The sequence below is a fragment of the Rosa rugosa genome, chromosome 3, assembly GCF_958449725.1.
Source record: "Rosa rugosa chromosome 3, drRosRugo1.1, whole genome shotgun sequence".
NCBI classification, from domain to species: domain Eukaryota; kingdom Viridiplantae; phylum Streptophyta; class Magnoliopsida; order Rosales; family Rosaceae; genus Rosa; species Rosa rugosa.
The window spans coordinates 50,305,504-50,322,109 of NC_084822.1; the positions used below are offsets into that span (position 1 = coordinate 50,305,504).

Sequence of the window (16,606 nt, forward strand, 5' to 3'; positions counted from 1 at the left end):
AGCTAATTACTCTCGTTGTAATTGAAACTTTATTTTTTCTGGTCTGACATGGAGAAAATTCATGGCTACACCAGACCATAGCAATTGAAACATATGGGATCTCGGAAGAAACCATTAACAAGTCTAAGATTGACAAGCTGGCATTGACAGAAAGGTTGAATGAAAACCATAGGGCACCCGTTGTGGCAATGTAAGTTTCGCAATCGCTTCACCTTCAAAATCCTGTGCATCAATGATATGAACCTGCAAGTGTTTATACCAGAAAATGTTACTTAGCTATAATGCTGTATATGTGTATATACACAAAATACGTATAGAACTGAGAACTCACTTGGGTCACATCAGTTTCTTCATTGTGGACAAAAGTGATAATCCAGCCATCATCTTCCTCGATGCCTCCATTTCTGGGGACAAAAGCACTTCCACTGCAAAAGTTGTTGTCCTCAAACTTATGGTATTCTACCTTTATCAAGTGCTCACCCCTTCCCTCCTGATAATATGAAACAATCAAAAGTTACTGGTTTTATACTTGATACAGTAATGATATAGTAATTAAGATGGTTTTTTTCTAATTAATATAAAGTCCTTACCACAGATTTTGTAGAATCTGATTCTTCCAAATATAATTTGGCTAGAGATCCAAATTTAGCCATGCCTAATACAAAGAAGATCTAAACTCTCAAGTCATCGATTGGACAGTTTTTTAATTAAGCCAATCAAAATTTAGAATTTCTTACCACATATAGAGCTTGCCCCGGAATCAATGACCGGAGTATATCCATACTTGTGTTTTAAACCAGTAAATTGTTCATTGATGAAAGGGAAATCCATGGAGTATTCGGATCCAGTTAAGTTTCTCTCCTCAACTTTCCCAGATAACATGTTCAATCTCCATTCGTATAAATGCGTAAAGAGATATCCAACCTCTGCAGAATCATGATCACCAGCAAAGATGAACCCTTTGGAGAACCATTCATAAGGGTTTAGGCTGCCGTCAGGATCTGATAAAACAGATGTGAGAGCCCTACATCCCCTGACTATAACCTGTTCTCGTTTGTCATTAACAAAATACATGGATTAATCAAGAATACCATACCAATTCAATGAAAGTGAGTGGTGATGTTCTGTATTTTAATTACCTGATTAGCATCCTCAAAGCAATTGAGAATGTGAAATGTGCAATTGGTCTGTACCTCAAACCATTTGACAGACTCTGCATCTCCATAACGAGGCATGACCCCAATTCTAGCGTACTCTTCCTTTTCATACTGCAGTATTCTATACAAAGTGTAAATAATTCGTTATGTAACTCCATGAATGACCATAGTTTAGCTACTTGATGATGGTTGATCTTGATCTTTAAGCAATTAATATTTCAACAAATAAGCTAAGATTGACAAAAAAAAGAAACTAAGAGTTACAGAAAGAACATGCAATTACTCACTGGCCTCCCATGGTGAGTCTCTTTACATCCAATGTGAGGGGATAATCAAGGATTACATTGTAGCTAACGACCAAAAAAAAAAAAAATTCTGTGAATTAACTAATTAAAATAATTAACAATAAACATTTAAAATCGCCACTGATTTGTATATGGGTGACTACGTACTATATCATGTAACTTACTTTTGCGTGACTCCTATATCATGACTTAACACACATCTTTTAAATTTGAGATCAACCTTGTGCACTTTCTTTCCATCAGCTGAAGTGATTAACAAGCAATTGATCATGTATTAGCCACTTTAATTAAAGCAATTACAATAATCAAATGATCATCGTTGATAAAGATCGAGTGCAGACCAGAGATGACCCCTAAAACATAGAAAGGTTTCCATGCATCCGTCCCCATCACGACTAACTCTCCGTTTGGAGCTTTCTGCATTGATCGATATGTGAAAGGTGAATTAAAGCATGTAGAATCAATTAATTAGTTAAATTAGGGATTTTATAACAAAGAGAAGATTATTAATTAACTAAAAGTGTAAAACGTACCTTTGGATGACTTGTGAAAGGTCGATCCCAAGTTCCATTGACATCCCAATCACAAATGGTTTCCAAGGTTGAAATGTCCACCTCTTGAGGCAGATAGTTCTCTGCAATTGAGTAAATTCTCCCTGAATGCTCGAAAACATTGGTGTTGCTCATGTGTTTATTGACTGTCCCAAATCTCAACTGCAACAAAGTATATATACATACGAAAGATCCAGATTAAGAAAACAAGGGCATAATCGATCAGAGTTTTCATAAATTTTTTAATACATACATGTTCAGAATATATACATCCCACAAAGGGAAAAATGGTACATTGCCTAAGGGTTTATAAGGCTTTGGGTCACTCTATCCATTGCCAATTGATTTTAGATGTGAACCCCAGATTACTTTATCATAGTATCAGAGTCAGGTTACCCACGTGTGCATGCCTCACGGCCACACGGGCTCCACGTCACCCAAAGTTCCACGTGTATGGCTTGAAAATTTGCCACACGTGCGGGGGTGTGTTGAGAATATATACATCCCACATGAGAAAAATTGGACATTGTCTATGGGTTTATAAGGGTTTGGGCCACTCCATCCATTAACAATACAAGTACTATGATATAAAAAGCCAATTAGAATATAATTAAATCAATTAGTTACCGAATTTAAAAGATATGCTGCTATAATTGCTGGAGCGTCTCCCACAAGGGCCGGTAAGAAACCTGGTTTATTTCGTTGAGTTTCTATCTTAAATGTCTCACTCTCAACATATCTATTCTTATATGAGATGATCCAACTTCCACAGTCATCGTCTTTCTTGAAGTATAGAGCATGGAGCATTCCTTCTCCCTCTACCCAAATATTGTGTGATTCTCCGAAGATCGAAACTGCTGATTTTAGACCTCCAAACAAAGGATTGCTGCCTGCATGCAGTACGTATCATTAAATCAGGTAGCTAGAGTAGTCAAGTAATTATACAAACCCCTTATAAGGAATAGAGCGAGAGAGCTAATTAACTTCTATGCAGTTAATATATCATTTGTATCACTATTTTTATTTCCCATATCTGTATGCATGCAGCTTATATTTAATTTTAAAAATTATGTGTTTTTATTGTGTTTATTTTCATAATGATCCTCATTTTGTGCTTACGCATGTATACCATTTCTGATGAAAACACCCTCAGCAAAATCAGCAGGAATTTCTCCTAAGGTGCAGGTGACCTCAACAAGTTCTCCGATCTCTTCAACAGGTAAAAAGTTTTTCTGCAAGCACACGTCATAACATATTACGTACATTTGGTCAGTGGCAGAGCCACAAATTTTGATCACATAGGGCAAATTAAAGTTTAAAACTAAGAGAAGACCAAGGCAAATTTAATAATAGTAATCAAAATTATATATTATGTTCAAGTAAATCCAGAATATGTGTCTAGCCCAAACTCTAGGTTACTTGACCTAGTTGTAATAGGGTTTTGAATTAGAAATATTATCGGAGATATTCATAGATATCTGATTAATTGTATGATTAATTTTCCTTGTACAACTCTGATTATATGTCTTGTAATCCTCTATATAAAGAGATCCCTATTATCAATGAAAGTACGACTCAATTCTTTCCCAATTTCAGTTTTTCTTAAACACGTTATCAACACGAAGCCCTAACCCTGAAATCCCAAAAACCCTAGCCACCGCCGATGCCTCCGTTGCCCTAGACTGTGCTAGCCTCGCCACCGCCCATGCACCCTCGCTGCCCCTGCACATCAAGGACCCCTCCTTCAACCCTCGGCAGTAGCTCCGCACGCAATATGCTTCGCCATCTGCGGTAACCAAGATTGAAGCAGCCTCTGCAATCTCGTAACCAAGATTAAAGTTCGACTACACGTAACTAAGATTGAAGTTCTACTGCACGTAACCAGGATTGAAGCAGCCTCTACAATCCCGTAACCAAGATTAAAGTTCGACTGCACGTAACCAAGATTGAAGTTCTACTGCATGTAATCAGGATTGAAGCAGCTTCTGCAATCTCGACCAAGGATTGAAAGCTAGTTTGCAATCCTACAACAACGATCAAAGGCACACTGCAACCCTAAGAGGTATGTTTTACTAAAAGTTTCCGTTTTTGAGTTTTTTTAATTTCTCTTCTTTTCTCGGGGACTTGCAAACTCCCTTCTTCTACCCTCCTTTCTTCATCATAGGGGAGACCTAATTAAGCTGAACTGTGGGGGTTCGTGCTTGCTCTAAGCTTGGAGCTTGTTGAGATCTCCAAACTTAGAGTTTGTAAAGAATTTATGATCGACCACTTACATCGTTGTTTTAATCTAATCCAATACCTCTTGGAAGTGAATTTCTTGGAAGCGATTACGCTCAGAAATTCCTAATTTCTTTTGAGCGATTACGCTCAGAAATTTTATATGTTTTCGTGGTAGCTTTTTCCGCTCTGAAACTAACCCTTTTTCTTGTTCTCTTTCAGGATGAGTAACCTAAACAAATTGGACTTTGCTCCATTGGGAACAACTGGCTTTGGATATCACAGGTGGGTTCGTGATGTCCGCCAGCGTCTCAAGGCCGATGAAATCCTGGATATGATTCTCGAGCCTAGCCAGGACGTACTAACTGTTGAGCAAGCTCAAACTTTGGAATCAAATAGAGCAGCCTCAGAGACAAATAAGGCGAAAACCATCATCCTAATGACTCGACATATGGATGATTCGCTCCAGTACGAGTGTATGAATGAAGAGGACCCCATAAGACTGTGGGTCTCACTCGACGAAAGATTTGGCAACGTCCGTGACTCCTTGCTTCCTGACCTAGAAGTGAGATGGCATAGCCTCAGCTTCTATGATTTCAAGTCAGTTCTTGACTACAACTCGGAAGCACTTCGCATTAAATCCTTAATGAAATTCTGTGGTAAAGAGATCACAGATGCGATGTTGATTGAGAAGACTCTCTCTACCATCCTTGTCTATGCATTGATGGTTGCTAAGAACTATTGAATCGATGTTACTGCAGGATGGATCACAAGGTTTCATGAGCTTATTGGAGCTATGAATGTCGCTGAAAAGCATGACAACATCCTTGTGAAGAACTATAATTCGAGATCTGTGGACACAGAGCATATTCCAATTATAGTCGCGCCCCTAAGAGAGGCGCCAAGAGTGAAACCTTAATCTTAGGGATACTTCTGGATATTCCGGTCTATATAATCGCCTACTAAAGAAGGTAACCGCCAAAATAGGCGAACACGGAACTAGAGGTGGCAAATGGGCCGCTAAGCACGAGCACGGCACGGGCCTGACACGCTTAAAAGCGGCCCGGCACGGCCAAAGCCCGTTAGTGGCCCGACACGACCCAAGCACGTTAGAATAACGGGCCGGTCGGGTTGGGCCTAGGAATATTAGCCCATTGGCCCGGCCCGGCCCGAGCACGACATATTGTGGGCCGGCCCGTTACAAACACAAAATTTCATTTTGTTTTTAAAAATATTAAAAAACCACAATGATGAGATTTGAATATTAGACTTTTTTATTTAAAATCTCATGACAATTCCACCAATGCTATTTCTTTTATGTTATCAAAATAGTGAAATAAAACATTATATCCTTGTTTTGACATAAAGTATTTTTTCTAAATATTAAATATATGTTTATTAATAAAGACTAATCTCATAATAATACAACTATAGAATGAAGGAAAGAATAATATAATACTAAATCTTCATTATATTAATAAAGATTAATCTCACAATAACATACTAAAAGCAATATATTTTGAGTTATTTTTTTCTTTCTTTCTTTCTTTCTTGTAGTGGAATATAAAAAATTATTAGAAAACTAATCTTAAAAAGCTAAGATTGAGAAAAACATTGTAGAACTTAATTTATTTGAATTTTCTAAATAATTAAATAAATTCAAATTAAGATTTTAAAATCGTGCTTTATAGTGGGTAGGCACGAGCACGGCTCATTTATTGGCCCGGCACAAGCACGGCCCGGCACGATATGGGCTCGGGCCATAGGCCAGACCGGGCTTAATGTTTAAGTAAATGGGCCGGCACGAGCCTGGCACGATAATAAATGGGCCGGCCCAAGCACGACACGAAGCACGACTAGGCCCACTTAAAATGGGCTGGGTCGGGCCGGGCCGGGCCGTTTGCCACCTCTACACGGAACCGAAGAGGTCAAAGTTGAAAGAGAGAGGGAGGCAATGCCTCTGGCCATGTTGGTGGCGCTACGAACACTAAGAGCCATCTAAATGACGCTTTCAAAGCGCCTCAATCAATGGAGTCTGAGTAAAGAGATGTATGTTTTCGATGTGGAGTATCCAGTCATTGGGCACACATTTGTAGAGCTCGTGAAGAAATTGTCACCGCCTACAAAGCATATTGTGAAGCAAGAGAAGCTCACTATGTGGAACAGGAAGATCAAGAAGATGATCTATAGTGAAGAGTTGACGACTACAAATCTGACTGGGATCAATAGATCGTCAATTCTGTTTAAGTCTTTATTTTTCCAAGAGATGTAATAGGCAATTGTCATATACTTTGTAGTAAATGCCATTGGTTTAGTTTTCTTCACATAGGCTCATCCAAAATGAGTATGATGTCTAGGAAGGTTTTGAGATAAGTGGTACTTAAGCGAGCCTTGCTCCACCGACATCTCTCTACTCACCTGGTCATATTTATTTTGGAGTTACCGAAAGAAGTCAAACGACTACCTTTGTTTTGCATTAGCTAGCATTTGGATTAGATTCTCTTAATAGTTAAGAAACAATGATGTACTCCATTAGCTTATGAATAAAATTTCGAGTTCGTTTCATGACTCCATTTTGATTATGAGCATATTACTTTGTGACTACGATGGCTGGGCCATCAATATTAGTTGAAGGACATGGAATAGCCCAAGTTCCCATTGCCAAATGACACCTTGATTAATGTTTCAAAAGCTCTCTACGCTCCTAGGGCCAAACACACCCTATTGAGCTATTCAAGCCAATGGATTCCATGTGAAAACGCATGTAGAGAACGGTAATGAGTTCCTTTGCAATACCTCTAATGATTGCTAACAAACGCGCGTCTTAGAGAAGTTTATGTGTCTCTCTAGTGGACTCTATGTCACTATTCGAGCTATTAAATCCAATAAAGTTATGAGAGAATATCTCTTAGATTTAGACACATATTGGCTTTGTCACGATAGGATAGGTCATCCTGGTCATGATATGATGTTCCGTCTACTAAAGACTTCACACGGATATCCATTCTCTCGATCGAAATGAAGCACTAAGTGTGACCGCCGCCGTCCACCAATGATGTGCTCATATTATCCTATATTTTTATGCCTCTTAATCTTGGTTTTTATTTTTTGTTCTCTTTATTTATGATTCATTTACATCTTTTAGTGTTTTTGTAGGTTTGTTTCATAGAAAGAAGAAAAGAAGCCAAAATAAGCTAAGTAGGATTGAAAGACAATGTGCAATCTGAGATTGGGAATCTGCCTATGCAGAACACCCAAATTCACCGAATTACTGGGAGTTACTCAGATCGAATCAGACAATGAGCCTTATATGCATGGAAAGCTACGGATGTCTACTTTCTGTAGAATTTTACGGATCTCGATTTCGATACTTCTGGAGAAAGTTATGATTATTTTAGTGAAGATAGGTTGGACAGGAAATCTGCTCGGGAATTTACAACCATTCGTGGAGAACTCAAGTTTCGTGGCACAAGATCATCAATCCTAATGTTTCAAGAAAATTAATTCAGATAAAGATTCAATGATGAACTTATTCCTACTTCTACAAGAGATATTTCAAGGTTTTCCCATTCCAAATGAAGAAAGGAATCTAAACCCAAGTTTTACAAGAAAACATGAAGCCAAAGATGAGCAGAAAACTTCCCTATATAAGGGAGCACGAATTTACATGAGAGAGAGAGTCTCGGAGCACATTGAAGATGCCTAAGGAGCGGAGACGACTCATCCATCTTCCCTTTCTTTTTCCTTTCCATTCTTTTTATGTTTTTCGTATGTTTTACTTAGTTATCTTTTGTTAAACCTTTTCTAGGGTTAGGATGATGCCCTATCATGATTGTTTATGTACTTTGATGTTTTATTGATGGATTTATAGTTTCTTTATTATGAATGCTTAATCACTATTTGAATTGATGCTTTATGTTTAAGTTCTTTGATTGATCACCTTAGGGCTTTGCATTTAGTAATTGGAAGATAAATTTGAAGTAGATCGAGATGCAATATAATTTGATTAGCTTCTTGTGATTAAGTGTGGTAAATTACATTATTACTTGAGAAAGTCTAATGGTTTGTTTGATTCCCTTGTTTTCTAAAGCGTAATGAGTCTTGCATGTTAAATTTATACCTGAGAAGGATAAACTGCATAGTTAGGATATAAGATCTTTACCCGAGAGGGAGAGTATCATACACTCATGGTCTAGAGTACCTGAGAAGGACTTAGATACGAGAATTATCATCTAGAGAAACAAAAGAATCTGTTAATTGCATTGAAACATAAATAGGATTGTTAGTGGTTGATTCTGAAACCCTAGGTTTTATCATTATTTGTTTCTTTCTTTCTTTCTTTCTTTAATTTTTATATTATTTGTTTAGTCGAAAACCTTAAAACCATATATTCTTTAGTTTGATTGTTTTTGTGTTTGGATTAATTAGGTTAGAATTTAAATTGATTATCAATCCTCAGTTGGAACGACCTCGTACTTGCACACTATACTAACGACGATTAGTGCGCTTGCGAGTTTTAATTAAAATTTCACAACAACCAACAACCTAGGACTGGCATAGTACTTATCCATGACGTCATGGATGGCGTCCATCATGGTGATAGCGCCCTAGGTGATGCTGCAATCACCAACTTTGCTTCAAATAGTGTTTCAAACGCTCAGGCCCAACCAAAATCTTCATTGGTTGCTTCTAAAGCCTCTCGCTCGATTTACAAAGCCTGTTCCTTAGGGAAATTAAGACTGAGACTGACCTATGAAAATACTCATTCTGTTCTTACATAGAATCCATGGGGATTCTGTGGACTGATTCAACCAACTTGCGGACGCTTAAATATTTCATGATATTGGTTGATACGCAAACACGCTGGTCGCGTGTTATGTCATTGTCCACTCATAAATGCTGCTTATGCTACACGTAGCAAATATCATATGATAACGGGCTCACTCCCCGGATCATCCTATTTAGTCAATCAGATTTGACATTGCTAGAGAGTTTACATCGAAGACTTTCGATAGTTATTGCATATCACTGGGGCTGATGTTGGACATCATATTCTCATGTAAACACCCAAATGGTCTCTCGGAAACGACTACGATGGTAGCCCGAATATTGGTAATGCGCACCAATATTCTTATATCCGCTTGGGGTGATGCAATATCGCATGCAGCTGTGCTAATTCGTCTACGACCAACTACCACTCAATCTACCTCTGTGTTATAGCTAGTGACTGGGTACCATCTCATACTGTAATTACATGAGCATTTGCAAGCATAATTAGCTATAATGAGCCACGCTCATGCTACCGCCAGCGGTACCAGCAACCACCAAGGGTGTGACCTACGGAAACATAGCAATACAAGCTATCAGCGGAGCCCCGGCTCACCCCCAGATCACCGCTCACGCGCCGCTTCAAGATCGCCTCGCTGAAGCATCAGAAGCTGGGAACTGAAGCATGTCAGTCCCACATCGAAAACAAGGAAGAGGTCAGCCTCTTCCCCACCTATAAAAGGTTCACTCCTCTCTCCTCATTAATTACGCATTTACTACTTACCTACTGTTACTCTGTCAACACAAATACATTGACTAACTTAGGCATCGGAGAAGAGAAGACCGCCTAACGCGGTCACCCTCTGACGCCCGTTGTATTTTATTTGATAGATAACGGGAGCTCTAAAGACATGGTAAGTAGCGGTCCGCTCACCGGACCAGCGTTAACATAGATTTGGGCTACCGCCCAATCTTAGACATTAACACGTACTTACGCAAATTTGAGTGTGCCAATTGCGCCGCCACAGCGCACTATGATGGGTCCATACAGACGAATGGGCAACTACGTTGGATTTGAGATTCCAACAATCGTCCGCCACTTAATGCCCTTGCTAGGCGATCTCTTTACTGCATGTCTTGTGGATTGTCACTTTGATGAGACAATTTTCCCGTCGTTAGGGGGAGATAAGAACACGAATGTTCAGCAGGAATGATAGGAATTGTCGTGGCCTGTCCCCACTATGTCTCATCTCGATCTCTGTTAAAGTGACGAGATCACACATATTTTCTGCAAATATGCCTGCAAGGAAGGACGTTCCTACGAGAGGACGTAGCGCCACCCTACACAGAGGTAGGCATGACGCCAACGCCAAAGAGAGTGGCACTATGGCGTTATAGGTCATGGCCCCAGCTAGGATGCGTGGGAGGCTCGTGGGTTCGAAGGATACTTTGGCACATTCCAATTCTTTGATCATCAACACTCAAAATCCGTCTCATGAGATTCTTCCGGATTATGGTTATCGTCGGGGGACGCCTCAACGCCAGAACCTATTCTTGAGAATATAGAGCTCTATGAAAATTACACTAGTATACATGAGACGTGGGATAGAAACTCCATCATGATTGATGATGTAATCGCGCATTTCATTGCGCATGAGTTTGTTGAGTCTGATGATATCGAACCACACTCCGTTAATAAATGAATGCCAACGTAGAGAGATTCGGCCTAAATGGAAAGATGTGATCCAGATTAAGTTGGATTCTCTAATGAAGAGGAAGGTTTTTGAGCCAGTGATGCCAACACCTCCTGACATAAAACCTGTTGACTAATGGGTCTTCGTTAGAAAGCGTGATGAGAAAAAAATATAGTAATCTCGCCTTATGGCGCAAGGCTTCTCACAGATAGCCCTGGAATCGACTACGATGAGACATATTCTCTCGTAATGGATGTCATTGCACTCCACTAGCCTGTCAGTTTGGTAGTTTCTGAATAACTGAACATGCAGCTTACAAATGTGGTCACTACGTATCTCTATGGGGATCTAGATACGGAATATACATGAAAGTTCATGGTGAACTTCATTTACCCAAGTCAAGTGGCTCTAGACCACGGAGCACGTTTACAATAAGGTTAAAACACTCACTAAAGTGACTACTTGATTGGGAAGGGATATGCCCGCGCGTTTCCATATCAAGGTTCCGATTCTATTGCGGTTCATGTTGGACATGTCTTCATTGGAAGCCCTTAAAGAGTTAAGGGAAACCGCTGAATACTTGAAATCCGATTTTGAGATGAAGGATTTTGGGAGAACACGATTATGTCTTGATTTGGAACTTGAGCAATGTGTTGATAGATGCTTAGGCATTTTGACAAGGTCAAGCCTTCAAGCACCCCTATGATCGTCTGTAGTCTTGATCCTGAAAATGATCCTCTTCATCCGAAGGATGATGGAGAAGCTGTGCTAGAGGCGGAAGTGCCCTAAATAAGTACAATAGGCTCATTATTGTACTTAGCTCAATGCACAAGACCGGACATCTCATATGTTGTGAACTTGTTAGCTAGATAAAGCTTTGCCCCAACGCGAAGCCATTGGATTGATGTAAAAGATATCTTTTGGTACATGAGATGTACGATTGATATGAGCTTGTTCTATCCCTACAGAGGGATGATGGATTCGGACCCATCACACACCGGGAATGCCTCCAACGCTGGCCTGTGTTCTCTATCCTCATTCCAAAATGACATGTGGTTTGGAAGGTTTTGCTGATGTTGGGTATCTCTCTGACCCATACAAAGGTCATTCCCAAACTGGTTATGCGTTCACCATGGGTAAAGACTGTGATATCTTGGAGGTCTACAGGATAGACCCTAATCGCTACTTCTTTAAACCATGCAGAGATTTTTGCTCTTCACGAAGCGATTTGTGAATGTATATGGATTGGATCCATAATTACGCATGTTCAAAGCAATTGTGGTTTGAAGTCTACCATAGATGAGCCTACTAGCATTTAGGATAATGCTGCTTATTTTGAACAAATGAAGCAAGGCTACATCAAAAGCGACAACACCAAGCATAATCAGCGACAACACCAAGCATAATCAGCAACAACACCAAGCATAATCAGCAACAACAGACTCTCCTCAAGATCAAAGTGAACTAGGTTCGATCTGAGGACAGCGTGGCAGACTTGCTCACTAAGTCAGTGCTTAAATTCCACTTCGAGAAACATGTTGGTAGCATCATTTGCGGAAGTTATCTGAACTCCCATGACCGTAGTCATCAGGGGGAGATGCAGACATCAGGAGGAGATGTCTACATGTATAGTCTCGAAACGTGAATTGTGTGTTGTGCTCGTTTCCCTTTCGACCGAGGTTATTTTTGTCCCACAGGGTTTTTGTTACTCGACAAGGTTTTTAATGAGGCAACAAGAGGAGCACCACGTTTGGGCGACACAAGGGGGAGTGTTCAAGTAAATCCAGAATATGTGTCTGGCACAAACTCTAGGTTACTTGACCTAGTTGTAATAGGGTTTTGATTAGAGATATTCTCGGAGATATTCATAGATATCTGATTAATTATACGATTATATTTCCTTGTACAACTCTGATTCTATGTCTTGTAATCCTCTATATAAAGAGGTCTCTATTATCAATGAAAGTACGACTCAATTCTCTCCTAATTTCAGTTTTTCTTAAACATATTAGTCATTCTCCACAAAATCAACGAATACTACAAATTTTGATCGATAATTGTCGACGAAAAGATTGTGGGTTTCACATTTCAATCTTGCTATACAACTAAGGTAGACTTAAGCGGAATCTATCACTTAAGTGGAATCTATAAAAAAATGTTGTTGGTTTAGAGGCAATCTTGCTATCCAACAAAACAGTTAACAATTAGCAATCAACAATTAACTATAAAGAAATAAGGATATATGATTAATTTCAGTTTACCCCCCTGAGATTTGGGGATGTCATCATTTCACCCCCCCCGACTCTCAATTTCACTTTTTGACCCCCTAAGCTTTCGGATTTTTGTCTTCCATGCCCAATCTCTGATGCTCCGTCCAAATTGGACGTTAAATCCAAACGTTCAGGGCTAAAATGGTCATTTCAAGACAAAAAAGAAGAAAAAAAAACTCCCTCTCTCTCTTCTCTTCTGCAACTCCCTCTCTCTCTTCTGCAAACCATTTTCATCTCCTAAATAAACCCAAAACAGAGCACATGCATAAACCCATCAAACACCCCCCAAAATTCCTACCCCAAATCCCGCATGCATTATCAAAATCAACCAAACCCAATTCACCAACCTTTTTCCCGGCCCGACTCCACTCGCCGCCGCGCTAATCCCAATGCCGCCGCAGCTTCCCGAGTTCTTCTCTTTTCTTTCCCGAGAGAGAGAGAGAGAGAGAGAGAGAGAGAGAGAGAGAGAGAGAGAGAGAGAGAGAGAGAGAGAGAGAGAGAGAGAGAGAGAGAGAGAGAGAGAGGAATTGATAGTGAAGCTGCTATGGCCGGATTGGCCTTTTAATGGCCAGTGATGAGCCCGGCGATGGTCCGGCGGCGGTGATTTCACCGGAAATTAGGTCCGGGTCCAAAGGGAAGGAAAAAAAGGGGGGCTGGAGGTCGGGTTCAATTTCAAGAACCCCCGGCCTAAAAATTGCATAGGTGAATTTTTATTTCTATGATACGAAACATTTGGCGCTGTGCGCCGGTCAGAGGTGGCCGGTCGGCGGAGAACTGTCCGGGTTCATGTCGCCATCGCGGGTCGAGGCTGGAGAGAGAGAGAGAGAGAGAGAGAGAGAGAGAGAGAGAGAGAGAGAGAGAGAGAGAGTGAAAAAGAGAGGAAGCAAAAAACAGTTTTTTTTTTTTTATCATAAAATGACCATTTGAGCCCTCAAAGTGGGTCCCATTATCGGATTTAACGTCCAATTTTGACGGAGCATCAGAGATTGGGCACGGAAGACAAAAATTGGAAAGCTTAAGGGGTAAAAAAGTGAAATTGAGAGTCGGGGGGGGGGGGGGGGTGAAATGATGACATCCCCAAACCTCAGGGGGGTAAACTGAAATTAATCTAAAAAATAAACATTATAGAAATGCCAAATATTGAAGATAAAAGATGATGATATACTTTTGTGGTTAATTGTGATCCCGTTCCCCTGGTCAGCTACTGACCAAGGATGATTTGGTCAATGACCGTTCGATTGAGATCGGACGGCTGACAGCTAAGTGATGAGATCTTAGATGAGAGCTGTCAGCCGTCCGATTGAGATCGGACGGTCATTGACCAAATCATCCCTGGTCAGCTACTGACCAGGGAATCAGGACTGTAATCGTAAATTAATAGGCTATAGTTGAATAAATGAAGTGAGAAGGAAAATCAGAGGAGCCAATTCGAGGAAGGGACGAAGTGAACTTTCAGTCGGTAAAAAAATCTCACTTTAAAATGGGGTCCTTTTTGAGCAGAGTCATTCAAAGTTTCAAACAAGAATAAATTCCCAACGTCTCCTCTTCTATGTATCTGTAGTTTGCCCTTGTAATCAAGTAAATAACGAATTTTCTCTCTTCTTCAATGTCTATCGAAGATTCAAAGAACAGCAGCTGCCCAACAAACATAATTTATGGCTGACCGGAAAAAGTTAAGGTTGGTCAGTTGCCCACTCTCACCCTCCCCTGGATCCGTCAATGCATGTTGTAGAAATAATAGTATTAAATAAAACCTAGAAATAACGTACTGGAGAGTGGAGACTATATCTCAAGGGAACAAAGAAATAACCCATAATCCCATATGTATTGTGGCGTCTAATTATCTATAACTGTAGCAATATATCATTAATTGTCGGACTGAAAATAATAACCTGAGATGGGAGTGAGGGTATATCCACAAATTGGAACAGGGAGTCCACAACTGCATCTAACATTTTCCCGGAAGTGTTCTTCATGGTTTTCGAGACATCCACCTTCATCGGAAGCAATTGCTGCAACTCTTTGAAGAAAGGCTGCATTTGTAATCAAACAGATGTAAGTTAAATCGATGGATCCGATCAAAGTTCATATATGATCATCAGAAAGCCACATATAACTGCTGATAATTAACGTACAGATGATATGTATGTATTACCTTAACAGTTGAGGAAAGTGAGGTTTTGAGATGATTAAAGCTGTGGGAGATGAGACGGCTTTGCAATGACCCGTTTACTTGTAAAGCATTATACGAAGAGATTGCCATTGTGATTTTCTTTTACTAACTATCTCCTTATCTCTAACTCGCTTCTATATATGTATATATAGACAGGGAAAGAACTGCTGCACGATATGATGACGATATTAAAATGGTGCCTGACTCGTCTCGATTCCTTATATAAGAACGTGCATGTGATTTGAAAGAGATCAACAAACTAACTCCCTGTTGGAAAATTATTATATGGTACAGGTGGTAGTTTAGATTGATGTCATCAGTCTATATAACTTATATTTATTTCTGATTAGTCACTTAATTTAATTTTTTTTTCCACCCCCTGCAAGGTCCTCACCAAATTTGAGTGATATTCTTGGCCTGGACCACCACATGACAATGCCACATGATAGTTTAGAACCATAGAATAATTAATTCTCTCTGTTTATGGATGCATTACGTACAAAAACCCAAACTTTGATGAGATTAGTTCAAACTAAGTTGGCTGCAATGAAAAATAGCTAAGCCCGCAATTATCGGAATACTCTGAAGTCTGAATCAAAGTTCTTCTGAGAAAGATGTTAGTTCGAGACAAGCTAGCAAGCTTAATTTGATCAATTTAATTAAATGAAGTTCTGTACAGCCTTTGTATAACGACATAATAATAATAAACCCCACTAGCTTGTACAATTTTCATATCTCGAGACCTTGGTTTCATATATAAGATATTATCTAGATGAAGGGAATCAAAACATGTCGCGATGCATCACTCCAAACATACATAGCTGTTTGAGAATTGTCTCTACGTGCGTAAGATCAATTGGGTACATATAAAAGTATTTTGTTTACGTATATAATCACACCGAAGTTTATAAAATATTAAGGTTATTAACCGTCCTTAAATTTGTGCTCCTGATACTTCATAGTTGAACGTAAACGCTAGCTACAAAAGCCGTGACCCTCCACATTACAGCTTCACTGATGCCAGGTACTATCATACAGAGAAAACCTTCAGGATCGATCAATATAAAAATAGAGAAGGCTTTCAGCTGGCTCGTCGTCTTCTTTGTCGTACGTCATTTGCTGTGAGTTTCAGTATCTTTTAATTTGATATTCAAAATCATGTCAGAACAATAGTGTCACTTGCATTATTAGCACTAATTAATTGCGTGCAATCGAGCAGGTGTACCCTTATTCTCAAAGTTGCCGGCCAGGAGCAGAAGCTCTGGAGTATTGCCACAAGATTTCGGACTGCAATAGAACTGCATGTGCTGGCCGAGGAACCCTTGTTTTGTGTTTTAAAGGTGTATGCACGTGTCAACTCTCCCGACTCCCGCAACATCCAGGAGTAATATGCACCTCTTACAAAACCTGCCCAGAAGTGTTCAAAAGCTGATGACTGCAGACACCTATAGCATGCCTCGAAGTTGTTGGAT

The 16,606-nt window shown here is 39.8% G+C and overlaps 1 protein-coding gene across 3 annotated transcripts; it reads right to left on the minus strand.

Moving 5' to 3' along the window:
- Window positions 1-6: 6 nt before the first annotated feature.
- Window positions 7-15,326, minus strand: LOC133738353 (carotenoid 9,10(9',10')-cleavage dioxygenase 1-like). 3 transcript variants are annotated; one of them, XM_062165885.1, is made up of 13 exons: window positions 15,117-15,326; window positions 14,854-14,994; window positions 3,143-3,245; window positions 2,641-2,903; window positions 1,996-2,175; window positions 1,804-1,879; window positions 1,627-1,705; window positions 1,445-1,507; window positions 1,140-1,278; window positions 741-1,044; window positions 591-655; window positions 332-490; window positions 7-243 (listed from the first exon to the last, which is right to left on the minus strand). In XM_062165885.1, the coding sequence occupies exons 1-13, from the start codon at window positions 15,222-15,224 to the stop codon at window positions 124-126; spliced, it is 1,800 nt and encodes a 599-aa protein (XP_062021869.1). In that variant the 5' UTR covers window positions 15,225-15,326; the 3' UTR covers window positions 7-123. The 3 variants fall into 3 exon arrangements, 2 of the variants coding, with proteins under 2 accessions (XP_062021869.1, XP_062021868.1); XM_062165884.1 differs by having other exon boundaries at window positions 738-1,044; window positions 15,117-15,324; XR_009860072.1 differs by lacking the exon at window positions 7-243 and having other exon boundaries at window positions 407-490; window positions 591-671; window positions 738-1,044.
- Between the last annotated feature and the right edge of the window lie 1,280 nt (window positions 15,327-16,606).